Source organism: Pagrus pagrus, assembly GCF_965226575.1.
Source record: "Pagrus pagrus genome assembly, chromosome: 3".
NCBI lineage: Eukaryota > Metazoa > Chordata > Actinopteri > Spariformes > Sparidae > Pagrus > Pagrus pagrus.
In genome coordinates this window covers 34,231,941-34,247,502 of record NC_140187.1, presented here as the reverse complement: position 1 = coordinate 34,247,502, position 15,562 = coordinate 34,231,941, and the positions used below count along the sequence as shown (strand labels likewise).

Sequence of the window (15,562 nt, the reverse complement as noted above, 5' to 3'; positions counted from 1 at the left end):
GACCTGCTCAGCTGATGACGATGTATATGGCTTTCAGTTTCATCAGGACTTAACTATTTCCTCTCTGGTCTTAAGGATCATGAACAACTCAACTGCTGAGTGAGTGTGAGACACATCTGAGCCTTCATCAAGTACACATGACAGCAAGTTGGGACAAGATTTGGAAGAACAGAACCAGTTTTAGAGAGAGCAGCTCAGGGTTGTGAGTGTATTAAGTGTGAGAGCTGAAATCTGTATCATCATTAATCAGAACTATTATAGTTCCATCAGCTGAAGTTGGAGTGCTATCAGATGTTAAGAATGACATCTCATTACTCTGTGTAACAGCACACAACACCCTCTGATAAAATCTGTCCAAACCAGTGTTGCAACACAGTGTCTAGTGTGTTTTCACCACATTGAAACTGACTTATAATACAAGTAGTAACAATACACTGCTGATTAACATGAATTTTCCTGTTTCAGTTCAACAAAAGCATCCAACACACAATTTTGCAAGACACGATAAACAGAAGAAGAATCTGTCTAAGGCAGCTTAGATTATAACAAGACGAAAAAACGTGTCTTGTTAAAACTAAGAACTATGTATATATATATATATATATATATTATAATATAAAAATGTAGTTGTTATAATGAGAAACTGAGCAAGTCATTATGACTGTATGCAGCAATACACTGTCGTACAATGAAAATACTAGATATGTACAGGTAATGTACTAGAAATATAAAGTCTCAATCTATTTTTTTATAAATGATATTTGATACTGTGGCACATCTGCAGATAGTCTGATAAAAAATACACATTGTAACAGAGTATTTGTGTTAAAATTTTATAGTCTTAGTTTTATATCTTGACATATATATATATATATATTACATATATATATATATATATATATATATATATATATATATATATATAAGGCCATTTTCATTTAGCTGGAGCTCTTTACACATATAAAGAGTTGATCTGCCATCTTTGTTATAGATTTCTCAGTTATATCTTAATGCCACAGAGTGTGACAACATGTAGAAAGCTGAACTTTAAATGTCCTGATGCAACCCTGTATATATATGTATATATAAAACATCGTCAGTAACCCTGATCCAGGCAGTAATTAGGTTACAAAACACATCTGACAAGAGACAGTTTGTGGTATATAATCTAATCTTTAGCTCGTTAGCCTAGAACGGTTTAGCATGTCACATAACCAAGTGCTCAAAATCTGCTGGGGAAAATACTAAAAGCAGATTCCACTGTGTGAACAAGTCAGGATGTTTCACTTTTGTTTTGTATCTAAAAACCTGTCCCACTTCTCTCAGAAATCTAGCAGGTTGGTTTTATATGTGCTCAGTTGTCATTAATAACCTGCCGTAGCCCTCCACTCCTTAACAAAATGAGCAATAAACCAGAGTGAGTGTTTGGGAAATGGAGAGTCATCTGAGTGGGGTCACTGAGGCTGTAAATTTCTCTCCCAGTGTGACAGAGCGTCTGCAGCCTCCTGAGGCCTGGCCTGCCTTGGCCTGGCCCAGTGTGGCTCTGCAGTGTGGATGGTTGTAAGGTGACGGAATGTATACAACCCCCCCCCCACCCCCCACCACCCCCACCCCCTCCATCCAGCCCTACAACCCTCCACCTCCCCTCCTCACACGCACACTCACCCTCACGACCATTATGAAACGCCAGCAGATGGCCAGGAGACAAAGGGTGTGTGAGGGTGAGAGGCCCTCATCTCCACCAACCCCCCCCCATCCCCACCTCTCTTTCCCTAGTAAGCCCCCCCTACCCACCTTGTCCAATAAGAAGTAAGCAGTCTGTTGCCGTAGTGTTACAGCTGGAACCCATGGAAAGCTCTTTCTCACCCCCCGTCAACCCTTACACACATACACACACACACACACACACACACACACACACACACACACACACACACACACACACTTTCCTGCCACATGCCTCTCAATTAAGACAAATCGACAGCGTTCCCTCCATCCCTTGTTCATGCAGATGTGGCGATTTTGCCTCGATTCCTCGATCCGAGCGAAACGAGCTCCTTTAATGTGAAGACATTAGCCTAAATGATTCCTGGTGTCCTTTATCAGGCAAGAGCTCCCATTTGGGGCCCCGCAGCAGGTAATTCTCCTTTTGACAGTGCAATTGAACTGGCCAGCGCTGAAGGGCTGTTTGGCGAAGAGCCATTTAGTGTAAGTGCTCTCAAGGCCGGCGAATGACACTTGTAGAGACAATGTCACCCCCACTGACACTATCAGTTGATTGTGTATTGAACAGAAATGGACGAGCGGTGTAGGCCCTAGGCCAGAAATATGCAGCGTTATTGGCAGGGCGAAGTCCAAGGCGAGTGTCCGGGGAGAAAAAAATTCAGGCGAGCTCTGTGGAGGTCTCTGTCAATACCAGGTGCCAAGGACACCAGGACAGGGACTGTGAGGCGATAAACTGGCTTATTTCACTAACATGTGCTGCATGATCATTTGACACTTTCTACAGAATTACTCCATACATGCCAGGACAACGTCCTTGTAGAGATTGAGCTTCTGTAAATGGGCACAGGACTAAAAAAAATATGACAAAAGACTGATAGGTTCACTCAAATTACAAACATTTTCTCACTTTGCTTTTGTGGTGTAAAGCCATGCATATTAACATGTATCTGTCCTGCTTTGAACCACTTTGAAACATGACTGAAGCTTTCCAAGTTAAATATCGGCTCAATATGAAGATTGGTGAACTTTCACTTCCATTTTGTCATTTGGTGATGTGTTTCCTCATAACTATCTGCTGGAGAGGAGCGTTGACCTGAACCTGTTGCTTTTATATTTCATATATTTCTTTAACCTCTTTCATGTTCATCATTTTGCTCTATGTGCACTTTTATTAATGTGGAAGTTCTGCATTTTCATTTCTCATTGACTCAAGATTAGACCAGGTCGTAATGTACTTTCACCTCCTATGTCACTGAACAAGTTGTTATCTGGTACCTGCCTGAAGGCACTTTATCATTTTGTCTTAAGTAATGGTGCGTTTCAGTGAAACAAATTGGAAAACCAGTTCTATTCAGGTTAGCCTGTTACCTGCTGTTAGTCATCAGTTAATAACAGCACATTAAAAATAAAAAAAAATAATTAAAAACTGATGAAATAAACGGTGAAAATACATAGTCATTATAAAGATTACACAGCCAACAGTAGCATTAGTGACGTTGTCTTATTGAACGCTCACCAAAACCTGTAGCTTTAACATTGTAGAGCTGCTCCTGTATATTAGCAGCTGACAGCACTGACCAACTCTCCTTTTCACATATCATAGTCGTCAATATGAGCAGATCTATTGTGATTTTCAGCGTTTTTACAACCTTTCCTGTTTTTTTTCCTGATCATGTTGGTGTTGGTTACGTGTGTTGAGTGAGACGATGTTGTCCACTGAGCGCTTTAACACAAAACTACATGAGATTTGACAAATGCTTATTAAAAACTCCTCTAAAGCTCACTTGTGAACACATTATATCTTGTTTCACAAAAACAGTGTGACAATTGGAGCTAGACTATTTCTTGATAAATAACATTTTATTCATCTGCCCAGCACTTCTTGAAAGACAACCATCCCAATTTCTTTACATTTCTGTTCATTATGGATTAGACAAATGAGATACAATGTTGACATTTTTAAGATTTACAGGTGTTATTAGTTGAATTCTTTAACTTAACACTTAAACTTAACAAGACTAGCTTATTACACCTGCTTACAATTTTTATGCTAACATAGGCTAACTATGCCTTGACTCCAGCTCCTTAAAATACAGACATGAGAGAGGTATTAATCATCTCATCTCACTTAGAATGAAAACAACTGCTGCTCTTTGCTAGCAATCCTTGGCTGTAGCCAGTTAATGTAAGCTCATTAGCTCATTAGCCTTGTATCCAGTCACGCTAAAATGGAAGAAGAGCGAGAGAGAGTTTTGCATCAGCAGAGGCCGAGAATGGCATGTAGAGCTGGAATATTTTCACCTAAGGATTTATTTGGACCAAACCAGAGGTTATTATGGAAAGACAAAACCAAGACTGTTTTGGTGACTTTTATTATTTTTTTTGTGCAGTTTGAATGAAGTATGTTTTATGATGAGTTGATGAGGCGATTCAGCTCGTCTTAGTTTAGTAAGAGAGAAATTCAGGAGGTTTGTATTTGTCTGTTTAGTAAGGAAAATAGATGCAAGTGTATTTCATTTCTTGACATTTTGCTCATTCATCACACTAAAAGTTCAGAGACCTTGTGAAACATGGAGCATTTGCCACTCGCATATACTGTATTTACCAGCTGAAACTACGGGGCCAGTCAGACTATCACCTCTTGAGGTACAAAGTGGTATAAGGAGAGAGGACGGGTCGGGGCTAGCTGGTTAGCATGGTAACTTCAGCAGACATCTCTGCAACACAGTACATAGATGTCTTTGACATAATGTTTCTTCACATTCTGTGATAATGTAGGTTCATTTGTTGAATATTTTAACTAAAATTCTAAAATCTTACAAAGTGCATTCAAATATGAGTTCTTAGTAAATTATTAATGCTTTGATAGTTGGATTTAAAATATTTGTAGTAAATCCAATGCACCTGTTGTTTTACTTTATCTATCTCATAGCTTCATCTGCCATCAGGCATGTCATCACTCTATCTATTCACCATATTTCCCTTTCATTGCTCTGGTTTTCCATTTTGAAAAGCTCTCGCCTGGCTGCTCCCCCAAGACTCAGACATCCACCAGAGCAGAGGCCAGTGACACGTGTGATTGATGACCCCCAGAATGGAAAGGAGAGAGATGGACAGATTCCTTTTATCAGGATTGAGGTCTGACTAGATTAAAATGCAGTTGTACAACGCCTCCTCCCCCTTTTTTGGCGTCCCTGTCGGCCTCTTCAGCAGCCCCACTCTGTCCCCTGTCAGTCACCACACCTGACGGCTGGGAGTTTTTCCTCATCTCCTCCGCTGACCTCCAATCCCACCTCCCCACTCGAGGTGACATGGTGCGGACGTGGACGATTGTGCGAGACTTAAACCAGTCACTTCCAAATTGACTTGATGTGTTTTTTTACTTGCTTCTGCAGAGAAGTGTGCCAGACAAATCTCAGTGGAGCGTTCCTAACACCATTTGCACAAAGCTGGTTGGTTTAAAAAAAAGTATGAAATGTGTTGGAACATAAATCACAAGTCGCCCTCCGCAGCTAACCACAATCAACCCATGAAAAAACATGCCGAGTGAAGAGGGGAAATTCTCCATTTTCTCACTCACTAAGTGCTGATTAAAAGAAAAGAGACAATCACTCTCATTCAGTGGTGTGCAGCTGCCTCGTTGTCAGATGGTAGAGTGGGAGATTTTTGTGGAGGTGCTGAAAAGATGCCTCAGTGAAAGGGACCTGCGTTTGTTTTTCAGATGGCTCTCTAATGACTGGATGTGATTAACACAAATTATCTCACTTATCACAACTCAACAGGCGTAGATAGACAGTCTCTGGGTACATTCTCTGCAATGCCACTTAACATGCATTTAATCAGACTCAGCAGTCAGATGCACAAGGACAAAAATAACAAGATTTCTCTCACAGAAATACCCTGTGTCTGGCTGTGTCATTCCTCTTTGTGTCTTTAAGGCAACTTGTTACAGTTTAGTGTCAAAGTATCACTTATTTTGATCTCCATGTCTGCGCTTTCTTCCCTGCTAAATTTGCTTGTTGATGATGTCACTGCTGTGTATTGTCCACATTAGTATGTAGGACTGAAACACCTGTGTAGAAAACACTGAAAAGAGGAAAACGTCTCATTTCCACAGTTTTGTTTGTGTCTGTAATCGTGTGATTGTCTTTACAGGTAGATAGAAACGTCACCGCTCACATGAAAGAAAGCTAATTCCCTCTGTTTTGGAGCATTATAGAGACAAAAACAGGACCAGTAATGTATGGCGACAAACAAGTGAGGAGTTTGGCCTGCCAGCTGTCCGGCAATCCGGCACAAAAACGTGTTTATGCAACACATTAAGGTGCATCCCAGACTGAAAGACTTTTGTGCTGACTCGCATACACACTCAGAGCTTTGTGGAAACAAGCTGTAAAACATCCTCTACGCATCTTTTCTAAGTGCTCAAAGGCCATTCAGGCAAAGTTGCTCATAAATATGCTTCTGCAGTAATTTTAAATTTTTCATATTGTCAACCAAATCTCAACAAAAGACCAAAACCAAGAATGAGTTCATCTAATACTTTCTGACTTCCCTCCCACATCTGTGGAATTCAACATGCAGACCTACTGAAGGCAGAAATCTTTAAGAGCAGGTGGAAAATGTATTATTTCATTTTTCAAAGGAAACTACAGTGATAACACTGTATGCACCAAAGTAAGGGCTGAGGTTTCAGAATTCTGTAACGTTGCTAAAAATAGGTCCAAATGGTCAGACAGTCACACGGGTTCAAATTCATTTTTAACAGTTCACTTTTTACATACTGTTATTGTAAGGCTAAAAAGTAGAAGCCTAATGAAAGGTGGTTTTGTTTTCAAAAGGCTCAGACAAGAAGGACTAGTTTATTTGTTGAGGACTAGTTGTGTGTGTGTGTGTGTGTGTGTGTGTGTGTGTGTGTGTTCATGATAATGTATATGGAGTGTGCCACCCTGTGACATATTGTACTTGTTAGTATGATATATTCATTGTTGGTGTGGGTTTTTTCATGGGATTTATCCGTCTATCTCTATTTATCTGAAGAAAATAAATACTATCACTTTCTTTAAAATTGATTAAAAAAAAACATTTTTTTTACATTTTCCGATGCTTTCAGTACCTTGAGTTGTTTTAAAAGTAGACCAGACCAGAGATGATTTGTCTTCTGCGTACATGAAAATCCCATCAACATCTGTCTGTGGGATTATGTATTTCCACCCTGTGTTAAAGCTGCTGCCAGCTCTCCAGTCAACCAGAATTTAACCCTGTGACCCTTGCAGGAACCCTGAGGTCAGCCTGTCACAGACGATGGACCGGAAGTCACCGTGGGGGCCTTTTTTATCCAGATGACGGTTATATGGCTGTATGGAGGGTTGAGGGCTCTACAGAGAGACATAAAACTGCCAGGACAAAGAGAGGATGGAAGTGAAAAATAGAAATGTTAAACCTGCCGGCTGATGTCACAAAATGTGGAGATTGTAACAGTTAAATATGTAAAAGAGTTGTATTTGCATTACATATCCCCGTCTGAGTCTTCCTTCAAATCTTTTGATATATACCTTAAATCAAGAAGACTCTCCTGTGTCGTGCATCATCTCTCTATAAAGAATATCAGGTCACATCAGTGAGACACGGACATGTAATGGTAAACAGTTAGGTTGCTGGTACATAAGCCAATATCCAATCATAATTCCTCAATAAATAAAATATATTAAAAATATTTGGTGGTTTCCAGATTTGGGAGGGTTCCTTTGAAAATGTATTCCAATACAGTTACTAATTACCTGTTAAAAAATGAAGTCAGTAACTCAATCCAAGTATCACAATATTAAAGGAATGTGACTTGATTCATTTCCGTTAATTTTGGATTATCTCAATACCAAACATATGCAAATAGAGACGAGAGAAAATAAATATCAATCAGATGAATTTTATTTAATCTTAATCTTCTGTTAGACGACACACTGCTTTGAAGTAATGTGTAAGTGTGTGCATGTGCATGGTTACAGACTAGTATATCATTCTTTATGTTAGTATTGTAATATTTTGATAATAATATTTTTTTATAATATATTTTATATAATATGTTTTTTTACTGAATGTATCTCTAATCTAAGAACATCTTTTTTTCTGTAACTTTACTGGAATACCTTTTTTTGTATCCTGATCACATAATCCCGTCACATGTATTCCCTTACTTCACAAGCCTAGTGGTTTCACACTATTTAGATTTTGACATGTGTGCACTAGTTACAATCAAACAAATTGCATTAAACAATGAAAAGTAATGTTCAGGGTGATAAAAGACCAATGAGGACAACTGAACACCATTAAAATCCATTCACCAAACATCACGCAAACAAGACTAAGAATGAACTTTCACTCCCTGACTGTTTCTGATACTTGTCACTACAGGCAGAGTTTAATAACTATATTTAGGTAAGTACTGAGATTTCATACATATAAGCATCTGCAGTTTGATCCTTTCATGTGTCTAAGGCTGTGTGACGCTGACCTAAATGTGATGACAATGAACACATTCTGCTTTCCATACCAAGGCCATTTTAACATTTCAAGAAAGAGCTAATGATGATGATGAAATATCAGAGGCAGTAGTGGTGTTCGGAGGAAAGGGGTGTGTGTTTGGGGCAGCATAAATTGTGTTTGCTACTTCATTGAAAGACAATGGAGGACAAGATGTTGTGTGTAGTGTCACCCACGTGCTTCTGCACCACTATTGTCTGCTCTCCTTCCCTGGGAGAGGGGAGACGGAGGGGTGAAAGGAGGAGGAGGAGGATGTGGGAGGAGGTGGGTTAGTTGATTGCTGTGTGTGTGTGTGTGCACGTGCGTGTGCGTGCGGGGAGAAGCACAGACGGCTCGTGGTAATTTGATGTGTGTCCCCGGGGATGTTTGATGGATTAATGCTAAGCAGCTCCCTCTTCTACAGCACCACCTGATCTTTGGGGCTCGTGCCCCACATATAAAAGGCTGCAGTAGTGCTGAGCTCAGCTAGTCCAGCCATCTCTCTCTCTGCCTCTGTTTCTCCCTCGCCACTTTCTGTCTTCCTCTCCATCCACCCTGTCCTCTGCTTTCTCTCTCTCTGCTACTTTCACTACATTCTCTCTCTCTCTTTACACTGGCTTTAAACCTTTTCCAGGACAAATTTTTTTCTAACCCTTTTTTTTCAATCCTCCGTTGTTTGGCCTGTTGAAGAAGGCCGTCTGGAAGCTCAGTACAGTTCTGCTCTTTCCTTTTGGTTTTTATCATCAGTCTGTTCACATTCTTCTATGAGGCTCTAGCATCAGTTCTTTCATCAGGGATAAAAAATGCCACGCTCCTTTTTGGTGAAGCAGCCGAAGGTTCACGATTTCTCCCAGTCCAACTACTACCATCAGCACCAGCAGCACTGGGACGACTCTTACACTGTGACACATGCCATCACAGAGTCAGCCACCAACTTGGCGGTGCGTTTGAGTGAAAATGGTGAGTTGATATCTCTCTGAGTCATGTTTTCAACTTTGTGTTTTTCTGCTGCACTAGATATTGATTTCTTCATTTGGAGATGATCCACATGGTCTTTCACACGGCAATGGAGGAGAAAATCGAAAATAACAGACAGTAATTCATGCAATAGTGTTGATGTTGTTGTCTCTGCTACCTAATAGTTCTTGGAAACCCCCAAAATCCCCCACAGGCATTGCTCGCCCCCCTTCCGCATCCCTCAGGACTTTTGTTTTCTAACTCGGCGGATGCTAAACAGTATTCAGGTCACGCTGGCTCAATCTGCTTAATACTCAAACCAGATCACACAGCAGCCTTTGGCTTTAATACTATTGTGTACATGAATGATGAGATATACAGTATGTGTACGTGGGCATTAGGCACAAAATCTGATGCCTTTGTCAGGTCCAACTAGAAAGAAAGGGAAAAAAACTCATGAGAAAGCAGATAGCCACATGGGACTGTGTTGTCCTTAGATGGTGCAGTTGCCCTTGAGTCTCTCCTCTTATCATCCACCCCCCCTCGTTCATCTCTCCATCTCTCTCCATCTGATCCTGCAGGATGTTAGATAGCCACAGGGAGTAGGATTGCAGCAACACAATCCATATGTGGAGCAGCGAGAGGTGATGGAACAGGGTTTTTAGAGGATGGGTATTGACTGGAAAATACAGAGTGCTGCAGGTAATTCAATAAAGTGCAACATGAGCAGTACATTGGCAGACAGTAGATTTTCATCCACGGGATTTCTAGAGAGGCTGGATGTGAGAACAACCCTGCAATACAAACAATATGTGTGTGTGTGTGCGTGTGTGTGTGTGTGTGTTTGGCTTTGAGAAACATCCAAAGAAATGTGTGCTTTGAGCGGATTCACCCCCTAACACACACACACACACACACACACACACACACACACACACCACCAGCAGCAGCATCACAGATCTTGTGTTCGACTTGAATCATTTGTCCCCCAGATTTAGGATGCCAGCTGTCTGCTTCCCTTTGTGTGCCAGTGTATGTGTGTGTGTGTGCGCGTGTGTGTTTGGGGTGGGTGGGTGGTGGGGGGCGAGTGGGCTCAATATACCATTGACTGCTGTCAAGATCAGACAGCAGTCCCCCCACCAAACAGACACACACACACACCCTCCTCAGCCCTCCCTTCCCTCTTTGCCAAATCGCAGTCCCCCACCTGTCACTCACTCTCCCCCCCTTACCATACTCATGAACACTCTCAAAAACGGCACAGATGGGGAATGATCTGATTAAAATGATTTAGTGATTGAGGGGATTTCACTGCTGAGACACTCTGTTTTGGTCACACCCCCCCACATCACAGATTCAGAAGCGGTGCTGCTGCTGGTGCTGCCGCTGTGAGGCGCCGACCGGTGGATCGATCCAGAGCCAAACTGGTGCTCTGTGACAGTTTTGTCAATGTCAGCACTTTGTGTTTGACTAATATTCAGACACTATATGGCTTTCCCTTTTTTTCTCATGATAGCACTTGTTGGAGTCAGTGGAGGTATTGATTGGGCAGAACTGTGCACTCATTAATATTTCATTCCCAAAGCTTGCTGAACCTGGCACTTACAAATAGCTTCCTGTATAGGTTTCATATTGATTAGAGGTTTGGGTGAGATGGCACTTCTTTTCAGAGGTTATTGAGATGATGAAGATGTTCCATTCACTTATTCCTCTTTTCTTACCAACGTTTTTCCTTTCCCAGGCTACATCCACGATTACATCATCCCATCAGTGTTGCAGAGCACAAAGGAGCCAGGTCATGAGCAGACCGGGCTCTCCTCAGGGCCCCTGTACTCCCCAGGTGGCAGTGTCGGGGAAGAGTTCTCAGACCACGATATGGAGCATCCGGACAGCCCTGTCTCCAGCGGCACGGTTGAGTCAGACAGTAGCGGCCATGAGTTAGAGGCTTGCACCATCGACGCCTTCCTCATCTCTGATGGACGCTCCCGCCGCAGACCCAATCAGAGGTGTCCCCGCAAGGTAGGTCGTCAACTGGACAGCAGCGAGGATGTGGTGTCAGCAGACTGCAGCCCTGCTAAAGGGAAATCCAAAGGGCGCCACGCGTGTGGCGAGTGCGGCAAGTCTTATGCCACTTCCTCCAATCTGAGCAGACACAAGCAGACTCACCGTAGCCTGGACAGCCAGCAGGCCAGGAAGTGTCCCACCTGCCACAAGGTATATGTGTCCATGCCAGCGCTGGCCATGCACATGCTGACCCATGACCTGAAGCACGAATGCACGGTGTGTGGAAAAGCCTTCAGTCGACCCTGGCTGCTGCAGGGCCACATGAGGTCCCACACCGGAGAGAAACCATTTGCCTGTGCCCACTGCGGCAAAGCCTTCGCTGACCGATCAAACCTGCGCGCCCACATGCAGACACACTCCGCCTTCAAGCACTATTCCTGCAACCGCTGCCACAAAAGCTTCGCACTCAAGTCGTACCTCAACAAGCACTACGAGTCAGCCTGCTTCAAAGGGTACCAAGCAGAGGACGACTGCAGCTCTGAGGACTGATTGGGAAATATTCATCTTTTTCATTTCTATTTATAAACTTTTGAATAGTTCAAACAAGCTTGATGACTTCTCAGGCTTGTCACATGCATGCATCATAATCCTGCCTTTTGATAAGCAATAACCTCACTTTAAATTATTCAGGAATTATGTATGAAATTCATAAAAATCTCAGTGTTGATCACAAATGTAAAATATTTTATATTGTTTTTTATAAATTGAATTGCAATAATTTACATGCCAGTATTATTTTAAATGCCAACTAGCTCTTAATTTACCTCAAACGTTTCTTATTTGTTAAATTATGTATTTGTGTATTTATTAATTTATTAACTTTAACTATTTATTTGCCAATTTTGCAAGATTATTTATTTATTATTGGTTGATGTATTTGTGAATTGAACATGGATTTATTAGGAGCCATGTATTGGATTTGTTGAAAACAAAAGCCAAAATATATTCTGACACCATATATTTCTCTGTCTGATCAATTTGGTGATGACAATAAAACTGATGAATATGAATAATTATGGAAACTCACTTTACTCATTACTGAATATATGCTAAGATTACACATCATATTCAACACGTAAAAACATACAATCCACACATCTGCCTCACAAGTGACGTTTATTTTAAAGCAGTCAAAACTTTTACAAAGTCAGTAAAAACTTACCTTTATCAGTCAAAAGTCAAAATTGTCTCCACTAGAGCAGTCACTTTTTACTCAAACCCAAACTTGAATTATAACACAGGAAAAATGGTAATATTCTGTAATGACCATTTCAAATACAAAATTTACAAATTTTGGAACCAATTGTTTATCTTCTGATGACAATTTAGCCTCTGGAGACAGTGTCCAGTGTTTCTGGGCTTCCAGTAACATAACAGATATCTGGGCCAAGACTTCCTCTTCTGTGCGCTGGTCATTATTTACAGTCTGATTAGCAATCACAGAACCCATGGGCTATCAGCTGGTGACAATTTAGCACATAACTGTCTATTGACAGTTATGTGCATATAAATACAGATGCATTTTTTAAAAAAGCCAATAAAAAGCTAAATCGCTGTCAGACGATAGCTGATGGGTACTGGGATTATATTTCAGCTAAAGCCTTTGTTCTTGTGCTCTCCACACTGCCTGTTTATCTGCATGCAACCAAAGCTTGTTCAAACGTGATTGGCTAATACTACTCAGACTACAACTGGACTATAAACAGATACACAAATGCTTCCGATACCAAAATCGTGTCCCTTGCCAACAGATTCTGTGTGCAGTTATCAGAAAAATGTGCAGTGTATAAGCAGAGCGTTATGGTCAATCTGCATGACCTATTGCCCTATTAAAGGTGCATTAGTCAACTTTTCTGTGTTTTTTAATTACTTTTAATGCCAATGAGTTAGTTGATGAGATAAAAAATTAGACATTCCCCTCCTTACTCTGTTGCCTCTATCAGCCTGTGGCCAGCTCATCTTTGGTGCCTCTGGTAGCATATTCCCGGAAAAATGATGTCGGCGTGACGTGTATGACACCATGCTCGCTCCCAAGTGCCTCTCTCAGCTAGCTCGTAGCTAGCAACAGAGCGTCGCAAAAGCTTAGAAATGGAGTCCACTAACAAGCAACCGACAACACACACAACACACACCCCAACACAGACTGCTCGTAAGCCCAAAAAAAGAGAGTTATATCCACTGAAGTCAGTCTGGCCAAACGGGAATGGGCTCCTAAATGGCTTTCTTCCTGTTAGACAGGTAAGATAACATTACAGCAAAGCACGTGAATTATTGTGTGTGTAAATAATTTGATATTGTGGCTGTTGTTGTCTTGTTACCACAGGTTAGCCAGGTTAGCTTTCTTGCTAACACTGCTGAACTGCAAAGTAACTAATGTAGCAAGGAACTGTGTTGAGTGGATAACGTCAGCTAATTCATCCGGACTCCAGGGGCTTATACAGCTGGAAAATTGGCTGGCTTGTTTGAGAATTACTTTGTCAGCTAACATTACGAAGCAGTCAACGCCAGATCAATGCAGCGTCACTATGTTACCACTGAAATGTCTTCTATTACAGCAGGTGATAGCTAAGCTAGCTACTGCTATTAATGGTGGATGAAAATGGTTGCACTACAGGTCATTATCAGTTCTGGAGTCCTTTCAAAATCATGTTCTTACCTTCTCTCCTCCAGTGTATGAAGCAAGGTCCCTCCCCGCTGCACTAGACTATAATCAACACAACCCCTGGCCAGTGCATGTCAACCAGAGAGATGAAGTTTTGTAAGTGGTACGTGTGAGAACATATTTTATCACCAGCCACCTGAGATGACTTGTTTTGTGAATTCGGGCTCTATGAATAACGGGCTCTATGATTGACTTACGTCAGTTCAGGATTGTCTTCGTCTCAACAAACTTCGAGACCAATTCTGACCATATTACGTTAGCGCATCTATTCAGCTAATTGAGAGTTGAAATTGAAACCTGCGTCAAAAAGAAGTGTGGCAACTCTATAATTAGATTATAATATGTCGTCTAACTCTGCCTTTCTCAAACAATGGTACACGTACCACTGGTGGTATGCGGGCTCCCTCTAGCCCTCAGAAAAGGGAAGTGGAGGAATCTCCAAAATAGCCTGCTTTTAAAAAAATGAAATAAAAATGAATTGAAAAATGTATAATACTATCAAAATACTATGACAAATGAAATGAAAACCGTAACCGTGAGATAACTGAAAATGGGTTTAAAATAAGTTTAGCCTTAGCTGTATTTTTTTTGTTCGATACGCCGGTCAGCCTGCTAGGTAGTCGAGTTGTGGTGCGCGCGCCAAGCCGTTACATGGTGTAGAAAAAGACCGTAAGCGGAGGAAGCTAAAAAGAGCTAAAAATAATGCAGTCGTGGCTCCAACAAGATCTCTTCGGAAGAGAAGTCTGGATCAGGAGGATGATAATGTTACAGCAGAAACAGCAGTGGATGCCAGTGATCACAGCAGCATCCCTGAACTATCCACAGCACCAACAAGCTGAAAAAGGTATACTGCAAACTGTAAGAAAATATGACACTGGTTACATTAAATTTGGATTCAGCTGGAGCGGGACGGAGGAAGAGCCCAGGCCCAGTGTGTGGTATGTGGTGATGTTTTGAGTAATGAAACCATCGCATCTCAAACGGCATCTCACCCCCACTTACAGACTTACAGTTGTTATTGTTAATGTTCTCACTTGCTGCCGCTCTGTGTATATGTGTGTGTGTTGTAATGACCCTAGGGGTCATAATTTGTATATTTAGTCTTGTTTGTATTTGTCTGGGTTGTTTTTCTCCCTCCCTGTCAAGAGGGGGTGCAAAATGTATCAGTGGAGGCTGCGGATTGGGGGAAATCTGGAAGGCTGCTGATTGGTCGAATCCAAATGACGGGACATTCAAAGTGGAGACTGCAGCAGACCTCGGATCTCTCTCTCTCTCTCGCCTCTCTGGCCTGATCTTTTCCTGTCTCCAGACCCAATGCGGCTAGTTGTGACAATTGCAAACTTGATGCTCGTTGTTGGGGCAGAGATTTTGTATCTCTTTTGTAAATATTGTAAATATTGTTAAGAATATTATTCAGTCCAGTTTTAGTAGGGGTGAGTAGCCTTTTTCTTTGTGCACCTTTTCCTCCTGTTTTAGTTAGGGAGGTAAGAAAACCTGTTTTTTTGTTTTTTGCTTTGGGGTAGGAAAGTGAGTTTTAAAACCCAACTTGTTTTCTTTATTGTTTTAGGTAATGCTCACCCTGAAGTCTATTTCCGTGTGGGTAAATAAATTCCCCTTTGGACTGCATCCGTTGGT

At 41.5% G+C, this 15,562-nt stretch overlaps 1 protein-coding gene across 1 annotated transcript; it reads left to right on the top strand.

The window, feature by feature from the left end:
* Positions 1-8,750: 8,750 nt before the first annotated feature.
* LOC311254684 (transcriptional repressor scratch 1-like) lies at positions 8,751-12,278 on the top strand. The gene is made up of 2 exons (XM_084348567.1): positions 8,751-9,204; positions 10,943-12,278. The coding sequence occupies exons 1-2, from the start codon at positions 9,048-9,050 to the stop codon at positions 11,752-11,754; spliced, it is 969 nt and encodes a 322-aa protein (XP_084204693.1). The 5' UTR covers positions 8,751-9,047; the 3' UTR covers positions 11,755-12,278.
* Positions 12,279-15,562: the final 3,284 nt, after the last annotated feature.

Bases quoted from the DNA above. Each gene is read 5' to 3' on its own strand.
- LOC311254684 (XM_084348567.1), top strand. From the start codon at position 9,048: ATGCCACGCTCCTTTTTGGTGAAGCAGCCGAAGGTTCACGATTTCTCC. The intron at 9,205-10,942 runs GTGAGTTGATAT...TTCCTTTCCCAG, and splicing joins GGTGCGTTTGAGTGAAAATG to GCTACATCCACGATTACATC.